The 21,014-nt window shown below is 40.4% G+C and overlaps 2 protein-coding genes across 21 annotated transcripts in view; both read right to left on the bottom strand.

Moving 5' to 3' along the window:
* MAP2 (microtubule associated protein 2) overlaps positions 1-21,014 on the bottom strand; it is a 468,623-nt gene that overhangs the window by 273,563 nt on the left and 174,046 nt on the right. The gene's annotated exons all lie outside the window — the stretch shown is intronic.
* On the bottom strand, positions 13,808-15,300 carry LOC133378075 (uncharacterized). The gene is made up of 2 exons (XM_061612862.1): positions 14,973-15,300; positions 13,808-14,555 (listed from the first exon to the last, which is right to left on the bottom strand). Exon 2 carries the CDS (start codon positions 14,552-14,554, stop codon positions 13,871-13,873), a length of 684 nt encoding a protein of 227 aa, XP_061468846.1. The 5' UTR covers position 14,555; positions 14,973-15,300; the 3' UTR covers positions 13,808-13,870.

The raw sequence follows: 21,014 nt of genomic DNA, 5'->3' as shown, positions 1-21,014 counted from the left end.
AGGATACATATTTAAATAATGTATATGAGTTTCCAACTAAGTTTGGTTCAGAATTGCTTGGAGTCTCTTTCTTGCTTATACTTCTACTACTGTAAGCATTTTTAGACTAAAGAAAAGCCATGGACAGACATAATGGACGTAGGATGGCTTCAGATGCTATGATCATGTAAATCAGTTATGCACACTTCTGCCACAATGTGTGAAGGGGGACATTGTACATCTCCCCCATAGTGAGATGAGTTCCAGGCAGACAAGTCACTGACAGGTTAATGTGACACTGACTCACTTGCATATATACTTGTATATATGCTGGAAATGCAAGTTATTCACCCACCTGCCTGACTGTAATTTCAAAGTCATCCTCAGTTCAAAAACATTAATGAGTGGTTGAGATGATGAAATAATGAGTAGAAGCTTAAAGCAATTACATAAGAACATAAGAAGAGCCTGCTGGATCAGCCCAGTGGCCCATCTAGTCCAGCATCCTGTTCTCACAGTGGCCAACCAGGTCCCTGGGGGAAGCCCGCAAGCAGGACCTGAGTGCAAGAACACTCGCCCCTCCTGAGGCTTCTGGCAACTGGTTTTCAGAAGCATGCTGCCTCTGACTAGGGTGGCAGAGCACAGCCATCACGGCTAGTAGCCATTGATAGCCCTGTCCTCCATGAATTTGTCTAATCTTCTTTTAAAGCCATCCAAGCTGGTGGCCATTACTGCATCTTGTGGGAGCAAATTCCATAGTTTAACTATGTGCTGAGTAAAGAAGTACTTCCTTTTGTCTGTCCTGAATCTTCCAACATTCAGCTTCTTTGAATGTCCACGAGTTCTAGTATTATGAGAGAGGGATAAAAACTTTTCTCTGTCCACTTTCTCAATGCCATGCATAATTTTATACACTTCTATCATGTCTCCTCTGACCCGCCTTTTCTCTAAACTAAAAAGCCCCAAATGCTGCAACCTTTCCTCGTAAGGGAGTCGCTCCATCCCCTTGATCATTCTGGTTGCCCTCTTCTGAACCTTTTCCAACTCTATAATATCCTTTTTGAGATGAGGCGACCAGAACTGTACACAGTATTCCAAATGCGGCCGCACCATAGATTTATACAACAGCATTATTATATCGGCTGTTTTATTTTCAATACCTTTCCTAATTATCCCTAGCATGGAATTTGCCTTTTTCACAGCTGCCACACACTGGGTCGACATTTTCATCATGCTGTCCACTACAACCCTGAGGTCTCTCTCCTGGTCGGTCACCGCCAGTTCAGACCCCATGAGCGTATATGTGAAATTCAGATTTTTTGTTCCAATATGCATAATTTTACACTTGTTTACATTGAATTGCATTTGCCATTTTTCCGCCCATTCACTCAGTTTGGAGAGGACTTTTTGGAGCTCTTCGCAATCCCTTTTTGTTTTAACAACCCTGAACGATTTAGTGTTGTCAGCAAACTTGGCCACTTCACTGCTCACTCCTAATTCTAGGTCATTAATGAACAAGTTGAAAAGTACAGGTCCCAATACCGATCCTTGAGGGACTCCACCCTCTACAGCCCTCCACTGGGAGAACTGTCCATCTATTCCTACTCTGTGCTTTCTGCTTCTCAACCAATTCCTTATCCACAAGAGGACCTCTCCTCTTATTCCATGACTGCTAAGCTTCCTCAGAAGTATTTGGTGAGGTACCTTGTCAAATGCTTTTTGAAAGTCTAAGTACACTATGTCCACTGGATCACCTCTATCTATATGCTTGTTGACACTCTCAAAGAATTCTAATAGGTTACTGAGACAGGACTTTCCCTTGTTCTTCTATGTGCTTAGTTAATCTAGCTTTAATAATACTTTCTACCAGTTTTCCAGGGACAGAAGTTAAGCTAACTGGCCTGTAATTTCTGGGATCCCCCCTGGATCCCTTTTTGAAGATTGGCGTTACATTTGCCACTTTCCAGTCCTCAGGCACGGAGGAGGACCCGAGGGACAAGTTACATATTTTAGTTAGCAGATCAGCAATTTCACATTTGAGTTCTTTAGTACACCTTTGACTCCCTTATCATCCAAGGGTCCAGTCACCTCCCTAGATGGTCTCCTGCTTTGAATGTATTTATAGAATTTTTTGTTGTTGGTTTTTATGTTCTTAGCAATGTGCTCCTCAAATTCTTTTTTAGCATCCCTTATTGTCTTCTTGCATTTCTTTTGCCAGAGTTTGTGTTCTTTTTTATTTTCTTCATTCGGACAAGACTTCCATTTTCTGAAGGAAGACTGAATTACACTGAAAATGAGAGACAGAGAAAGACAGCAAGCTCTGGCTGCTTATCGAGGTAATATTCCTGTGTTAACTTGTGAAATTACCTCTCCAGGGCAGTAGAGAAAAGACACCTTCTGGGATACTGATGAGAGCAAGGGTCAATATTAAAAACCAATGCAAAGAGAACCAAGCATCTGTCTCCAGTTTTAATGGTTTTGCACCTCACTTTATCACAACAGAGAATTTAGCACTGAACCATCTCTGAAGGTGTTAGGAGGCTTCAGTAACTCCTGCTGGGTTTGGTGGTGGTTGTTTTTTCCAATGAAAAGTGTAATATATGAATGCTAAGTGCTAGGATTGCAACTAATTTCCATTCTGAATGCCAGAGAATTCAGGGAGAAAGGCAGCAAAAAAGTGGCAATAGTTCCTTTTCAATGTCTAGATGAAGGTTTTTTTTTTTTAAATCTACTTGATGAAATGAGATTGCTGAACTCTTCTTTTTAGTTATATTTAATTTTATAACAAACAAAGATTATCTGGATAGCTTCCATGTACCCTCGCCCATTTTCCTCTTGTACTGCCGATACTTAATTTTTAAAGGCTGCTTTTGAAGCAGGATTAAATCCAACAAATAGAACAGCAAAGGGAGAAGGTGGAAGCCACACTAGTGCTTTATATCACCCAGCCATCATGACCTGACTCATATAACTCCCTTAGAAACCAGAGGCTGGACTTGCAAAATGCACTGATGTTGACAGAAGAAAGGCGCCACCCAGAGACAAACATCTCTTGACAGCATGTTCCCAATTTCCAGTCACTAAGCAGGTGTGAGTTGGGGTGCAGGAGCTCAAAGCAAATTTTAGTTGTATTTACCATGTTGATACTTAATTTCATTGCTCAAGGTTGGGGGAGTGTTTTTAAAAATGAATTCTTAAAACCTTGAATTATTTTTGCTGTAATATTAAAATACTATAATAGAAAATCCCAGCTATGGCAATTGTGATTTACATTACCCTCTGCAGTTATAATTCAGAGAAATTGTCGTAAACCAATGTATAGATAACTTCCCAATATGTACTGTCCTATGGATCAACCAAGGAAAAATCCACAAATACATTTCCTCTTCTTCTCATCTCTGCCTGAACACTGACAATTTGACAAGAACCTGACAGTTTTGCTCTTCGTGTCTGCCTGAAAGCCAAACAGTACTGTTGTCTTAGGAACAAATTTAAAATCATGTACAAAACTTATGTCTCAACAGCTTAAGTAAGAAATGGCAAATTCCCATCTACATCATAGTTAAGAAAGGGAAAGAAATATGACTCAGTTCACACTTAAAGCTGAATTTCTCACATTTGCACTTTCCAAAATAATGAGAACCAAAACATAACCATCCTTCAAAATTCACACAGACAAATTTTGCAGTGCAATTGTCCAACCAATCAATTTTCACAAAAATGCATATGCTAGGGAAAATTGTGTATCAAATGAATATATTCATGAAAACATCCAAAAATGCATTACATTAGGAGAAATTGCTTGCAAAAATATGTGTGATAGTCAAAATTGAATACAAAAATGTGTTTATTAGGAGAAATTCAGACTAAAATGCTGAAGAATTTTAATGAGGATTTTTTTAAAAATCATGAATTGCTGCAAACCTGGAGAACTGAACTGAAGATTGAAAAAATGAGAAACTGAGGGTATCGAAACTGACAGATCCTTCAATCCCTAATTCCAGTATTTATTTATTTATTTTATTTTTTATTTTATATGGTGCTTTGCAAAAGTAATCAGTCCCTTGACCAATGCTCTCATATTACGGAATTACAAATGGTACATTGTAATTTCGTTCTGTATGATATTTTATTTTGAAACACTGACATTCAAAATCAATTATTGTAACACTGTGACATTGGTTTTATGTTGGGAAATGTTTGTAAGAAACATAAAAAACTGAAACATGTTGCTTGCATAAGTATTCAACCCCCCCCCCATTAATATTTGGTAGAACCACCTTTCACTGCAATATGACTTTTGCGGTAGGTATGTACCAGCTTTGCACACAGTGTCGGAGGGATTTTGGCTCATTCTTCTTGGCATATTCACTCCAGGTCGTTCAGATCAGTTGGACGTCGCTTGTGGACCGCAGTTTTCAAAGAGCGCCACAGATGTTCAGTGGGATTGAGATCAGGACTTTGACTCCACGAGCTAGAGGGAGCCCCAGCTGACGAAGCGCCAAGGCCCCAGCTGACAAAGCGTCAAGGCGAATTAAGCAGCAGAGCGAAAAGAGGGTAAGTAGCACCCATTTATTTCATTACTTAATTGAATTAAAACAGCTCAGAGCAATAAGTAATAAGGGCAGCCTAAGGTCACCCTGAGCTAGGAGCCAAATCCTGAAAGAACCTATATCTTAGGAGACAGATCCTAGGAGAAGGAAGCCTATAGAAAGCTAGTTTTCAACACCACCCTAGCAGGAAAGCTTCAGGGCACACTGTAAACAAGGCTAAATTCCAGTGGGATAGAAGGGGAAAAAGGAAACTCCACCAATACATACAGGGAGAGAGTCAGCTCAGTCTTTGCTAAAAAGGGCAGCTTTAGCCTTCCTTAAACACAACCACAAGCTCTGTTTCCCTAGGTTAAAGAAAGGCCAGGCTGTTCTAGGTGGGAAAACAAGCATCAAGGTCCCAGCTGACAAAGCGTCAAGGCGAGTTAAGCAGCAGAGCGAGTTCGGCAGCAGGGCGAGGAGGCCAGGGCCCCCCACTCTGCCCATCTGTTCCCTGACCTCAACTAAACCGCAGTTTCCAACCCATTAACATAATAAACCTTAAACAAAACTATGCAGGTAAGAAGCCAGCAGGGGTGTGGGGGCTTTCCAGTGTTTTGCACTGCCTGCAGCATGTACAACTATCTGCCTGTTGGACAGAAGTCGTGGGTGTGCCCTTGGTGCAATGAGCTCCTGGCTCTCCGGGAACGACTTCATTTCCTTGAGGCCAAGCTGGCTGACCTGGAAAAGCTGACAGAGGCAGAGGTGTGTGTGGAGGAGGCCTTCAGGGACGTTATAGCTGTGTCCCACTCCAAGGATGATAGCTCTTCTGCTATCATGGAGAACGATGGTCTCAGGGAAGGAGAGCATCCAGCTGAGGGAGAGGGAAACGATCCCTTAGAAGGGACCCATTCCTTTGGGGGATGAGCAGCTATCCTCTTGTGCTGAGGATATATCTCCAGGGGGTGGAGGGATCCTTGTAGTGGGTGATTTGATCATTAGGAACATAGACAGTGGGGTGTGTGATGGGCGTGCAGACCGCAATGTGATTTGCCTGCCTGGTACGAAGGTTGCGGATATCGCCCGTTGTTTAGATAGTTTGGTAGACAGTGCTGGGGAGGAGTCAGTGGTTGTGGTGCATGTTGGCACCAATGACATGGGGAAATGCAGCCGTGAGGTCCTGGATGCAAAATTTAGGTTGCTAGGTAGGATGCTGAAAGCCAGGACCTCCAAGGTGGCTTTCTCTGAAATGCTACCGGTTCCACGTGCAGGACCAGCCAGACAGGCACAGCTTTGCAGTCTCAATGTGTGGATGAGACGATGGTGTCAGGTGGAAGGGTTTGGATTTGTTAGGCACTGGGGAACATTTTGGGACAAGCCGGGCCTGTACAAAAGGGACGGGCTCCACTTGAACCAGAATGGAACCAGACTGCTGGCACTTAAAATTAAAAAGGTGGCAGAGCAGCTTTTAAACTGACTGAGGGGGGAAACCCGACAGGAGCTGAGGAAGGTCTGGTTCAGAATAAACCTCCCCCCTGGGATAAAGACCAAAGAAATGATGACATTTTTAAAAGGGGTAAGCCTAGAAGTAGGCATTGTGAGAGCAGGGGCACAGGATATAAATTCAGAAGGGCAAAATTACCACAGGCCAAACCACAAGTGCCAAAGACACTTGAAGAGAGACACTGCTTACAAGTGCCTATACGCCAATGCTAGGAGCCTCCGAACCATGATGGGAGAACTGGAGTGCTTGGTCAGAGAAGAGCATTGATATAGTGAGCATAACGGAGACCTGGTGGAATGGAGAAAACCAGTGGGATACGGTTATCCCTGGATATAAACTATATCGGAAGGACAGGGAAGGACATATTGGTGGCAGTGTTGTTCTATACGTGAAATAAGGCATTGAATCCAGCAAGCTCGAAACCCCAAAAGAGGCGGACTCTCTGAAGTTACTTTCAGAGCAATTGCAATTGTAACTGTAATTACTACTTTTTTGGCCAAGTAATTGTAACTGTAATTTATTACTTTTTAAAAGTAATCTTCCAAGCTCTGCTTCCCCCCTCTGAATAATAAACTGTATAAGGAAATAAGAAGCATGAGCTATTTTTTCTTCCAAGCCTTTCATGAAAGACATCGACATCTTGTCAGTTACATCATGCAGAAGTAGATACTCTTGAGTTTGACCATTTGGCTTTGAATAACTCTGCTTTTTCATTGCACAATCAGAGGTTCTTACTGAAATACTGAACTTCGTTGCTGTGTTGAACCAAATAATGAGTGGAGAAAAACAATGAACAGTATTCATGAACTTCATAACAATCATGAATTTGGGTACTTAGTCTGCATATAGAAAGCTAGATGCTGATCTGACCTTCTCCATAACGTCTTAGTTTTGTATGGATATGGAGTACTTTATAGAGCTACTCACCTGGTCTGAAACAACTGAACCTAGTAAAATTACCTATTTGTTGTTTGTACGGATCACAGCAGTTAAACAAAATTTTCATTTAAATTTTAACTATTTGTTTGCAAGTTAATTTGCACATTAGTTAATACAATTATAGCTTATCTATTAACCTTATCTGCTCTTTCCTTACAAGAGTAATATTAGGGAAGAAGGGAGGGGTAACATTTTATTCCAAGTTGTTCCTAAAAAGGCTTGAAACCTGGCCCTCTAAACTGATGACCTTCAAATGCTGGGTATGATGTAACTTAAATGACAGAAGCCTTGCTATCTATGGATTGTACATTGTCAGCAAATGGTCTTTGGGATAATACAGCACAAGGGACTGAAGTGATTTCATTTCCATTGATTGGTATTTATTGGCACTGATTGGTAACAAAAACTTCACCTGTGTGTACTGCATTATTTCCATCATGTATTGGGAATAATATAGCAAAGGGGAACTAAAGTTGTTTGACTTCCAGGTCAAAGGTTGGAAATGATAAAAGGTGTCATGGCCCCTTCGGAGGACTCATGAGACGAGGACGACTTGGGAGTAACAGCCACAGACCCAGAAGGGGAAACAGAGGAAATTCCTGAGAATGCAGCTCCTACTCCTACTCAGCTGGAGAGTGTCCAAGACACAGCTGAAGCTCTTCAGCCAGAATCAGACAGTGACCAGGAAGCTCCCCTCCAACCTGCAGAGTGAAAATGACAGAAAGTCAGGCAGCAGAGGGGCCGGCCTGTCCGTTTAAGGCCAGCACGCTTGCAGAAGCCAGAAGGGTGATTGTTCCCACCTGTCTGCAGAGGTGTTCTTTAAAAGACAGACCCTGGCTTCAGCATGTTGCTGACTACAATGTCAGGTGTGACCACTGTGTGTCTTCCTATTCCCTGAACCTTAACTTGGACTGATCTCTTAGCAAACTGGACCTGGACCTTCACTGACATCTCTTCTGGATTTCTGGCTTGGCACATAAGCTTGGAACGGCCCCTGCCCTTATCTTGCTTCCTCCTTGCTAGCCTGGCAGATTTATAGCCAAGCTGCCGGCTGAGGACTTACAGCCTGGCATTTACCAAGGAATTTCCAGCCCTGCCTGCACCCCCACCGATGCTGCTGTCTCAGTGAAAAGCTGACAAAAGAAAGACATTGTTCCACTATTGGACTCGATTAATAAAAAAAGTTTCATAATGTTTGCCATAAAATGACTCATTCCAGAGCCAGCCTACACATTATGAAGACTGAAGCAGAATTCTGGACTATATTGCTTCAGAGTGAAGGAAGATGACTCATATTTTTGAATGCTTCCCCATGAAAAAAACCAAATGACTCTTTGCATGTAGTAAACATCAGAAATACAGTAGGGCCTCGCTTTTCGGCGATCTGCTAATACGGCGGCTTTCAATTAGAGTAAGGCCCCACTCATACGGCGCTTGTTCCGCTTTTATGGCATTTTTCGGGCGTTGGGCACCATTCTATTGGATGAGTTCTGCTTTTCGGTGGGTTTTGCTTTTAGGCAGGGGTCTGGAACATAACCCACCATATGAGTGGGGCCCTGCTGTAAAGGTTTCATTTGACCCTGCCCATGATGTGCTTGTTTATGAAATACAGGGAGCTCTGTATATTTGGATACTTCTACACCTGAAGTCTCAAATGGAACAGTCCAAAATTCTGCTGCCTGAGTCAGCCATGTTATTCTGCATTATGTGCAGAATGACTCTAAGGACCCCTCTTCTGTCAATATAAAGTGAAAAGCCCTGGGCCTCATCAGAAGAGTCCACACTATAGTTCCTTCTCATGTCAGCCTTAGAGCTCTTTCTGGAGGAGTGATTGATGCTGGTGTTGGGAAGTGCCACAAAATGTAGTCTTCTCTACTACAGGTAGTACTGGAAGGAGGTGCACTGTAACAGCTCACATGCCAGAAGACTACTGTGAGTCAGGCGCACTCCCCCTAAAAGAAATGTAATTCCTCTCCCATCACCCTTTAGCACTTACAATTAAATAGGAAACTAAGCATAACACCTTCATATATAACAATAAACATTTAAACATCCTTGGACAATAGTGATTCCTCAGGATGCTTTCAGTTTAATACTGCCCAAAGTGCTGTCTCAGCTGCTGAGGTTTAGACACTGCTTGAAATATTACTGTATATGAATGTAGAGGCCCGTTGTTAAGTTTTCTAGGGCTCATGTGTTAACATGGGCTGAGTGAGCACACTGCATTGGGGAGAAAATAGTGAACCAATTCAGAAGCTCTTTCATTTTGGCAAGCTAAAAGGCACATAAATAGGATCAAAATTAAGACAGAGGGCCCCTCCACATGGGGTTTTTATTATGAGTGTATTCTGCAACATATTCTTGACGCAATAATAGTGCCTTAGTGATAGATTTATTCTGCTTTAGTTTGCTCTGCAATGTTCTCCAATGCTACCACATTATTGCTGTTCAGAGGGTCTATAGTGAAACAAAAGCAGGACAAAAATACACCAGAACATTTGTGATATAAAAAGTTACATGATTTCAGCAGGGAGTTATAGGGATATGCACTGATTAGAAATGAAGCAGTGTGACCACCCCAAAACTTTAACAGGTGCAAACAATATTGAAAGTGGGATCACATGTGACTGACCCAAAGCATCATGAGAACAAATAATAATGAATGCAGAATAAAAAGGATATCTGGAAGGGCCCATAAGATCTGGCTTGTGCTATTCATTTACATCATGAGTAGATTTGAGTTGTCATTATTGTTGCTATAATCTTATGCAAAGATTCAGGAGATTTCTTACTAGTGATGTATGTTTCCTCCAGTTTTACCAAGCCTCGATGATTTATATGACAAAAGGGAATTGGAGGACAGGTTTCAATACCCAAATTAGTTAAGAAACTATAATACATTTCTGTTCCCTTTTGAGCCTGCAAATTTGAAATTAATACAGTATATTGCTGAAATAAATAAAAATGATTTTAAACATAGGAAAGTTCCAAATTTAGAGCCAATAATAAAAGATCTCTCTCTCTCTCTCACACACACACACACACACACACATATGCATACATACACAAACACTCAACTGATTATCCTCTGAGAAAGTTAATCTTATGAGCCATAATCTCTTGGAAGATATTGCACTCAATGGAGCTACTATGAGACTTTTGCATATTTTTGTGAGATACAGCAAAAAACAGCAATACATTTCAGAACCATTTATATTTTACTATCTGGTTAACAGAGGCAGGAGGATGTATATGTCTGCCATCTTGCAGGGGATGCTTGATTTCATAGTGTCAAAAAATTGGGATAATATATTCCTAGATACTACTCCACAGAAATGAAAAGAAAGTTCATATATATTCATTAAATCTTCATGAACTAGGGCTAGCCCTAGGCACTTGGTTATTCTGAATGGGAATACAATAGGAATATTGGCTCCATACACCAATATTTCTAATACTATTTAGCTGCTCAGTCTTCCCTTTTCCCAAACCAATGGAAGAATGACAGATCACCAAGTCATTGGTCATCAGGTAATTTGGAAATCTGAGGAGAAAGTCTGCTGGTAAGAACTTTGAAAGCATCCCTGTCCCAGCTCAAGACATTTTGCTGTGTCTAGTAGAGGTGAATAAGCATGTTGCTGTCACCGCAAAACATATTCCCCAGTCAATTCTGGATTGGCTAGCCAAATCAGAGCATGGAACTAATGAGTATAGTTTCCAAATCGTGTGAAGTGTTGGTTCCCTTCTATTCAGCACTGGTTAGGCCTCATCTTGAGTACTGTGTCCAGTTCAGGACATCACACTAAAAGAAGGATGCAGACAAACTGAGGAGGGCAGCAAGGATGATCAGGGGACTGGAAACAAAGCCCTATGAGAAGAGACTGAAAGAACTGGGCATGTTTAGCCTTGAGAAGAGAACTCTAGGAGAAGATAGGATAGCACTCTTCAAGGACTTGAAAGGTTGCCATGCAGGGGAGGGCCAGGATCTCTTCTCGATTGTCCCAGAGTGCAGGATACAGAATAATGGGCTCAAGTTGCAGGAAGCCAGATTTCAACCTTAAATATTAGACAGGCACCATCTCTGTTATCTTTTCAGCGCCTGTTGCAGACCTTCCTCTTTCAACAAGCCTTTTAAGTTGAGACCTTATACCTGCTTATGTGTTGGAACTGCTTTTTAATATGTTTTTAACCTTTTTTTAAAAAAATCTTGAAAGCTTTTCTAAAAATGTTTTTAAAGATGTTTTGTTTTAATGTATTTTAAAGTCTGTTTTTATGATGGTTAAAGTGTTTTTAGTGCTTTTGTTTGCCACCTTGGGCTCCTGCTGGGAGGAAGGGCGGGATATAAATAAAATAATAATAAATAAATAAACATCAGGAAAAACAACTGTTAGAGCAGTACAACAATGGAACCAATTACCTAGGGAAGTGGTAGACTCTCCAACACTGGAAGCCTTCAAGAGGCAGCTGGACAGCCACCTGTTGGGTATACTTTAATTTTCTGATTCCTGCATTGAGCAGGGGGTTGGACTCAATGGCCTTATAGGCCCCTTCCAACTCTATGATTCTATGAGTCATTAATCCAATTGGTGGACCAGCTTTAATATTCTCCCTCACTTTTCTAAACCAAATTGGTTATGCAAATCCTAAGGGATTAATTACCAGTGGCTGCCTGGGGGGAAAATCTACTTTGCAACTGCACTCTTGCCAATGTGGGCAAGCCACTACCTTTCTTGGCTATTAACTGATAAATAACCTACAATCTCTCCATTACAGAATTCCCCCTTAAAAACTAAACACTGGCATATAATATTAATTTTTTAACTTCTTGGATAAATATTTATTTAGGAATTTACAAGGTTGGGAAAATATATTCCCAGACTTAATTTGTGCTAGAGAAATACGTAACTGAGAGCTTATAAATTTTCAGCAGACAGACAACAAACACAGATGTGGAAGTGACTCATTTCCTCTTGCAAGAGTGCTAATAAGAAAAAGATATCTAAGTGGTTCCTAAGAGAGCTGAACTCACCTGTTCCCTGGCTCTTCCTTGCCTCCTAACCTTACCTTGCCCTACTTTTTCCTCAGTGTTACAAACGTGGTACCAAAAGAGAACTTGGCCAAATTTAGACCTAAAAAAATCGATAACAAGGCTGAAGCTAGGTAGATGGAGCCAAGGATGGTCAGAGGGCAGAGCAAAGGAGGGTCAGGATCAGAACCTAACAAAATCTGGTGGGTTAGGAAGAAGAGACAAAGCAAAATCTGGCAATTTAAAGTATACGGCCAAACACAAAAATCTTTTGTCAAATTGTCTGTGAATAGTGACTCGCTTTTAATACCTCATTATATGCCAGAATGCAATTTTACTATTATAGCAGTAATATAATAGATAATTGCCTTTTCACAAGGCAAGGAAAAATCCCATCCATGTACAGATGGGATGTAAAGGCGTTATTCAGTTCATTGCACTAACTGGTGCAGAATGCCATGGTCCTCCTTGTTGTAAGAAAAGCACATACTTGTTGGACTTCTTCAAATATACAAGCTTTCTTATCAAATCATTTCCACAAAGTTGTCAAACAGCACAGGGAATTTCAAACATTGTCCTAAATCATGGTTAAGGGAACTTAACTATGGGTTTGGCATGATGTCTGATTTGACAAATTATGGTTTGACATCAGCCCACAATCAAGAAGCAGAAACCATGTTTTGAAATGAAGTGACAAATCATAATTACAGCTGTTGCTTTGCTTCCAGAAACTGCTGGCACCAGAGATGGAGGAGTGACTCTATGAAGCTGAGTGCTGAGGTGATGGAAAACAAAAGCACACAAGCAGCAGTAAGCCAAAGAGTGGCCTGGTTCACACGACATGGTAACTGAAAATATTGCTCATTGGGGCTACACAAATGTGCAAACTTCCAGAGAGGAAATTGCAGCCTCTTTGCTCCTCCCAAATATTTTTTATTTCAATGCCAAGCTGAGCTAAACCAAAGTTTGGTTTAGTGTATTGTCTAAATATGGGCTTGTGATTAATTTCTCTTCTTGCTAACCATGAGTTGTAACCAAGGTTTATTCCTGGCTTACTTCTTCTAGTTTATTTGGAGGAGACTCCTATAAGAAGTTGAAAAATGTTATATACTACTGGAAAATTATAACTATATTTTAAAAGGGAAGAGCTTCTGGTTACATCCATTTTGAGATTAATGTCAAGGAACTTGGCTTGGATTAAATTGGCCCAATCCAGTTAACATATTCATCATATATCTACAGAGGATTAGAGTCTTGGCTCTTTTATTTCAGAAATGGTTTCACTTTTAGCATCTTGAATTTAGCTCTATTGCTCTCCAACAAAACTGGTTTAAGTTCTAAACCAGGTAACAGTGCTGTGATATAGTAAGGTTTCATACATGCAATCATGCCAGAGCAAGATTAACTCCTGACCTTCAAATATGGTTTACAGCCTTTGGTATAGGATTCCTTTGAAATAATGGATAAAATTGGTTTGATGACTATGCAGATCTTTTTTTTTTTCAATTAATTTTTATTCCAATTTTCAAAACCAAAACAATACAAAAAGAAAACAACACAAATCAATAACTAGTACAATACAAAAAGAAAAATGTATATATATATATAAAAAAGAAAGAATATTGACTTTCGATTTGTCATAGTTCAGCTATAAATCTATAATATATAACAAACCTATCTCTTAATAGATTATAAAATCACCTTCCTCCAACGGTTATCTTAGTTGGTTTCAAATCTCATTAATATATCATTTTAATCTTCCACAAAAAGTCAAAGAGAGGTTTCCAATCCTTGAGATATATGTCAATCCATTTTTTTTTCTGAATAAACATGCCAATTAATCCAACTGATCAAATCTACTAAGTCCAGTAATTTTAAATCGCTCTTCTGTCATTATCCATATTGGGTCCATCTTGCATCTTCCATCTTTACGCACCCAAAAATCTTGCTGTCATAGTCATATAATAAAAGTCTGATTGGAATTTCCTCCATCACAGATATTTTCTTGCCACCAAATCCAAACGTATCACTGAAGTATTGTTGCAAAGCCGCATCTCTGTTCCTCTTTTCCACATGATACACTAGTACATCTCTTGAAGGTTTTTCCATTGACACAAAACAGGGATTAATTCTGTTAACTTTCTCCATTTCAAGTTCCATCAAATCCTTCCAGTCCAAGAATTTTTTTGAACCGATAATATCTTTATCTCCAATCTCTTCAATTCCTTCAGGGGCAGCGCTGAATTCCAAACTGTAATATTTGTCTCCAGGATCCATCACAGCCAGGAAATCCAAATCTTTTTTCATGTCCATAATTAAGCCAATCTCCATAGTTTGAACCTTGCCTTTAATTTCTCTTTCATCCTTTTTTTGTTTTCCAGATCTATCTTTATTCTCCTTTCTCATAGAATCCTGAGTTTCTTTCAGCTCCTGTCTCATTTCGTGAAATTCAATTCTCCACGCTTGTCTATTATTTCTCAGTTCTTGTTTTATTGAGTTAATCCCATTCATTATTTTCTGAAACATGTCTAGAGATAAAGTCCCTTCTTGTACATCCATGATCTTCTTAATTGTCATTCTTAAAGCCAAAGGAACAAAACTCCTTCAATTTTCAATGTCCCAAACAAAGAGCAGCTTATTTCTTTAACCAGTTACAAAGGAGTTAATCTTTCCAACAAACTAACGTCACACGCTAGACAGCCCTTATCTCTTATCTGCCCGGAAGTGTAAGAACAGCTTTAGTTCACAGCGTCGAAATAGCTAGTAGCAGAGAGAATGAGCAGATTCGTCAAAAAAAAAAAAAAAGTAGACCAGGAAAAATAGTCCCAGCCGTAGATCAAAAAGATTTCTTATCTCTCCCAATCAAAAATCTCTTGTCCGTTGTAATCTTTAAAAAGCTATTTTCCATGTCAGCTTTTTGCAATAAAAAAAAAAGACAAGCTATTTATATTTTCTTCCCCCTTAGTTCCGTGAATAAAAAAAAGGAAAGTCTTACCTCACCTAGGTTATCTCAATTGCTGTTACTTTGACAAATCTCTTTAGCTGTATAGATAAGAAAATGATGAATGTAGACAGGAGGATGTTTGCCTGTTAATCCGTATAAAAAAAACGGATCACTTATCCAGCTGAGCTAGCATAAAAATCCTCGCTCTGTCTGAGCTGCTGGAAGACAGACAATTCTGACGAATTCCAGACTCCAACAATCAAAACAAAGCTATGTGGGAAATCTCACGTTTCTTCTTTAACCGGAAGAAATTATTCCCAGTCAGAAAAGAGCCTTCTGACTGAATTTAACCTGGATAAGTTTCATCCAAGACGAAGCTCGTCTCGGAGGCTGCACAGGCGTAGGGATCCTCCTGGGAAGTCCGATGACTATGCAGATCAAAGCTCAATCACAACAGCCACTGGCCACTGACCAAAAAGCAGCCACTCTGTGCTACATCCGGATTTCTAATAAAATCAGTGCACATCAATTTTATTACTTTTCTTTTTTACACTCACAATTCGCATAATTTTGCTAGTACTAAATGAAAATTATTGCAACAAAAACATTTGGTGACTAGACATAGATCTATATAACAGTTGGCATTTGTATTTTCAAAAGGAGAACTGCTATTCCTTCATTGTCCCAGTAATGCTTTGTTTTGGTGCAGTTTAGAAGAAACACTGCCTTCTTAAGACTGTCACATTGTGCGGATGGGTCTCCACGTGACCTTCCTTTAAGATCCAGCTTGAGGAAGAGTTCTGTAAAACACTACAGTTGATTCTCTAGCGTCAATATTTGTGACATTCAGTAGGTCCTAATTTATTTATTTATTTATTACATTTATTAGTCGCCCATCTGGCTGGTTGTCCAGCCACTCTGGGTGACGTACAGAATAAAAACATATAATTATATTAGAACATTAAAAATCTCAACAACAATAATAAAACCTAACCTAAGACATTGCTGTCAATACTTTAATTTTTTTGTTATGTATCAGCCACTTTCTTTCTGTGTACAAATGGAATTTTGGCCCATGTGACTCATGCACATACAAGAAATTAACTTTCAGTGCCAGCAGCAGCAATGTGCTAAATCACAACAGTATCAAATCCATGTCTGGTTCCATGGATTGGCTCTAATATTCTAATGAACCCTCACCGCTCACTGTCACAGTTTCTCATGACTTCATATATCTCTGACAGAAAGAGCACTTTGTTAATCAGCCACTTCTGGTTTAGTGTTTCATTTCTCAGCCTCCAAGGTTCGTCTAGTGTTCCTATATTTCTCACCAGGCCCAGTGAAAATATTGCTGATGTTTTCAGAAAATTAAGTGTAAATTCTTTCAGAGCAGGGCTGGGGAACATGTGGCTCTCCAGATACTGTTGGACTCTAACTTCCAACAGCCGCAGCCAACATGACCAATGGTCCAGGGGTGGTGGAAGCGTAGTCCAGCAACATCTGAAAGGCCACAGGTTCTCCACATATGTTTTAGACTAAAGGATGGGATTAGCTAAGTTAAAATAACATTATTCAAGTATCCTCAGAGAAAAATGTGCTGTACTGAGGCCCACACCTGACATGGTGAGGTAAATGCTGGGACTTACAGGCTCAAGAAAATAACCCTTGGGTTACTGCACCTGATTTGTTTGTGAAACTAGCCTCTGGGTTTGTTTTTTCGCAGCTGCAGATAGGCAGGAGTGGTGGAGGAGCAAAGTGCCTGCGATTTCAGAAGCAACCTCAGTCCAGAAAGATTTTATATGAGAACATTCCCACCACAGATAAAGTAAGTACCAAGGGTCCCACATCCTATCCAACATTATCGAGAAAAAATATAAGTAATGCATGAAAGCTGGACCGAGGTCCTGTACCATCAATGAGAGAGTCTGAGCATGGCTTAAAAGTCCTAGTTTTAATTGTCTGGGCAAATCTAGAGGAGAAGGGCCCTTCTTTATGGGGGAGCCATTGCCAAGAACGTTTGGGAAAGCCCTAAAAGAATTACAATACAAAACAAGAACTGCTCTTGTTCAGTTTTCAACCAACTTCATTCCATTCAGTTTCCCCTGATTTCTCCCCCCTTCTCCCTGGCATGTTCAGTCCCCTTTAGCTGTTTTTTTTTTAAGTGTATGTGTGTGTGGAGTGGACTCATGGGTGTACACTGTTAGCTACATTAAAATCTTGTGTTTCTCCACTGATTCCCGTGTCCCATCCTTGGGGACATTTAAAAATAGTTTCTCAGTGTGGAGCCAGGAAATAACCTATCCAGACAATACAATGGTCCTCTCTACACTTTTCATATCTATGTGTCTCTTCCTTCGTCCTCCTTTTCCACAATACTCCATTCCATTCCCCCTCTCACCTGGTTTTCAATTCCCCCCCAACAGCCAGTCAGCATTCTGTGAGCACTGGGCATATTCAGTCCACATTGAAATGTGTTGGGGTCCTCCCCGCTTAGTGTTATTTTTCTAAAGATCTGTTATACCTCTGCAAACCTCAGGGTTACCCAGTATGTTGATATCTCCTTCCTGTCCATGCCTGTTGCCATTTTTACTGCATAAACTATGGCTTTCATTGTCATGTTCTTTGGGCATGATCCTCCATCAAGCTCTGAGACAGACTTGGAACAAGAGGAGGCATTGCTTGGGGAGCCATCATCCCTGCCCCCTGCTCCAGGGTCATCCAGGCGAGAGGATGTGGCCTTACTTGAATACTCTGGGTCAGAGAACACTTATCCAATGCAACCCTCATGGCCTCCATGCCGTAGAAGCCTGAGGCTACAGAATAGGGCAATTGCCCTTTAAATGAATAGACATTTGCTCAGAGGGGCTGGAGTTAGTAAGAGGTATCTAGCTAGAGAGCCTCCAAAAGGCCCTGCCTTGGATCTGGCAGCACCTACATGGACTATTGGATTTGACTTACCACTTGTCTATCTGCCTTTCCTTGCCTTGCCTTGCTTGCCTTGCCTTGCCCTTGTTCTTTGAGACACAACACCTCAGTCCTAATCATGAGTGCTCCAGCTTCAACCCAGCTTCTTCACAGACCCCAAACCTTTCCTGTCAGAGAAGACAGGACATTCAAATAATTGAATTAGAATTAGAATAAAGGAGGAAGAAGATACATTTTTCCTGTATTTGAAAGATTTGCTATAGATCCTATGTGATTTCTGCACTCTAACTACTAATGTTATTTATTCATTTGCATGTCTGCCAGAATAGGGTATCTGAAAACCAAATGGTCACATACCAGGACAGATAATCAGCCATTGATGTTGTTATTATTGTAAGGATGCTCTAAAATTAAGCTGTTGTTATTTCTCAAATGGCAAGAACTCCAGTGCTAAATGCAAGGCTGTTCAGAGTCCAGAAAATCTTGCTTTTTAAATTAAAATCTGGCTGAAGATTAAAGTCAGCAAGGTAACCTGCACTAAATACAGTAGATGACAGATCAATCTCTGAGTTGTTGAACAGAACACCACGGCAGAGACACAACCTAAAACCAGAGCTTGGAAAAGTTACTTTTTTTGAACTACAGCTCCCATCAGCCCCAGCCAGCATGGCCACTGGATTGGGCTGATGGGAGTTGTAGTTCAAAAAAGTAACTTTTCCAAGCTCTGCCTAAAACATTATCCAACACAATTTAGTTGAATTATTTCATATATGTATACATGCATGTCAGTCTCTCTTAGTACTGAGAGTGTGCCATGGAAGTCTTTCCTTCTTTAAATCAGAAAAAGCTGCTTGCATTACCGAGTTTAACAGAGATACCAGAGTTAGTTCCCTAAACTCCAGTCCCCATTATCAGGCTTTTTAGACTTCTCTTGTCAGTACTTATGCAGTAGTGACTACTCTTATTGTTTTTCTACAAGATTGGCCATCTCTCATATGTGCCAGATGGGAAAAAAAGGTTAAAAAACATAATTCACTAAACAATTAGCAATCTGCTATCTTCTAATGGTATTCTAAACTTTGCTGGCATTCCCCGCCTAATAGTAGCATTGGCCCTGTTGCTATCAACAGTCCTTTAACGTGGTGGCCCAGAAAAATAGTAGGAAGAAAAGCACATGATAATCTGAAGCTTGGAGCTTCTTTAAAATGTTTGCATTTTTGCTTTTTTTTTCAGTTTCAGGCACTTAGCTCAGTTCGGATGACACACTAAACCAAACTCTGGCATAGTTCATGGTGGTGCAGCAGCAGTTGGACTGTTGGACTGTGGCAAAGCAGACACAGTCTTCTCTCTGGGAACCCACATACATGCATGTTTGCATTAAGCCACAGTCTGGCTTAGTGTTATGTGCAAATTGGGTTATTGTTCTTATATAAATTCATGCCACATCCTCCTTTTCTTAGTAGCACGTTTTCTCATCACTAATCCTCATCACTGAGGATTACAACCTCACTAGTTTATTTGTTTTCAGGCATGGGATGTGAGTTGTCAATAGCTGCAGATCTAATAAGAAAGTGTCTCAACTGTTGCCTGGATTTGCTCTAACAAAACGACCAAAGAACTAAGCCCATGCTTTGAAAATCATGAAAAGTAAAACACAGGAAACTCTTGCTAAGTCTCCTTGCTGTCCCGCCTCTAACTGTGTGTAAACACCCATGTTACACAACCCTTTTCACAATGTGCACAGAGAACCCATTTAACATGCTGGTATCCATTCCTCCAAGAAATTAGTTTTAATGAGGCCTGTTTCCCAGTGCAGTTAGAGGGGAAACAAGTATCGCTTTTATCTCTGTAAACCTAGAAAGCAGATGAATAGGATGGAGTAGAGTCACTTTGCCTGAGTCTCAGCACACTGAGCTAGGGCCAGGCAGAAGGACTAATTAAGTAGTCAGATTCAATAGCAATATGATACAAGTTGGAGGGAAACATGAAAAATAAGAGTGCACAACAACGTGAGTTCCTCTTGTTATCAATGTATTCTTCCTCACTGTTCTTTTCTCTACTTAGGAAAGTGGAAACATTTTGAAAAGTCCAATGCTCTGCACTGAACAACAACAACAACAAAAAGCTCAGAACAAATATGCTTTGTCCTTTAATACATTTGCCGGAGAAGGGTAGAGATTAGGAACCAGAGTTTGATTTCTTCAGTGTTTTCAGCTCTATTTTACCCCTCCCAAACCAAATACAAACCTTGAACTTGACAATTCATGATTGTATTGGTCAATATCATTACTTTGCAAGAAAGATTGAATTCCAAGACCTGTATCATTTGTGGAAACTGTGCAGATTTGTATGTTTCCTTACTTCTGAATAATCTACAATGCATTCCTGTGCACTTTTCTTTAGAAATAAGTCCCACTGAGTTCAGGGAGGTTCATTCTCAGATAAACATCCACAGGACTGCAGCTCTAATTCACTTCCAGTTTATTGAGCATGTTGTAGGCTAAGGCTACCACACCTATAGGGCACCTATAGGTATCCCTGTTGCCTGACCACCACTAATCCCATGCAACCCCCACTGCCCAACTGTCCAGTTTTGGTTTTTGAGATTTCATTAGATATCGCCCACACAGCCATAAACGATAAACTTTTTTTTTTTAGTTTTTAAAATGAAAGCTGAGGATTCTCAGGGCCCACTACTAAATATTACATTTGCACAGAGGCATGGTTTTATTGCTTCACACATTGAAATCATGATTATTAGCCTCAATCCAGACCAAGTTATTTGCACTTGGGTACCTTTGACCCAAGCATATGTGGGTGTGCATTGGAATGTGCATCAGATATAGATACTGTCCTCTGCTTTCAACAGAATATGCATTCAGGGATGCACATCCACAATCCTAAACCTCCAGCAAGGGAGCACAAGCATACACATTTACAACTGGGCTCCTTCTGGGAGGAAGGGCAGGATATAAATTTAATAAATAAATAAAAATAAATACCAGCAATTATTTCTTTTTCCCAGGGTGCTTCCAGACTGCTCTTTTTGGGTGGGATTCTGTCACATTCTGACAAATTCATGTGGCACATTTAAAGTTGCCTTGGGGCTCTTGCACTACAAACCCAAGTCCCCTTAACTGGACTTTGTGTGATAAAGAAAGTGATGGG

The sequence above is a fragment of the Rhineura floridana genome, chromosome 2, assembly GCF_030035675.1.
Source record: "Rhineura floridana isolate rRhiFlo1 chromosome 2, rRhiFlo1.hap2, whole genome shotgun sequence".
Taxonomy (NCBI): domain Eukaryota; kingdom Metazoa; phylum Chordata; class Lepidosauria; order Squamata; family Rhineuridae; genus Rhineura; species Rhineura floridana.
The sequence above is the reverse complement of the archived record's forward strand: the minus strand, read 5'-3'. Positions and strand labels throughout refer to the sequence as shown.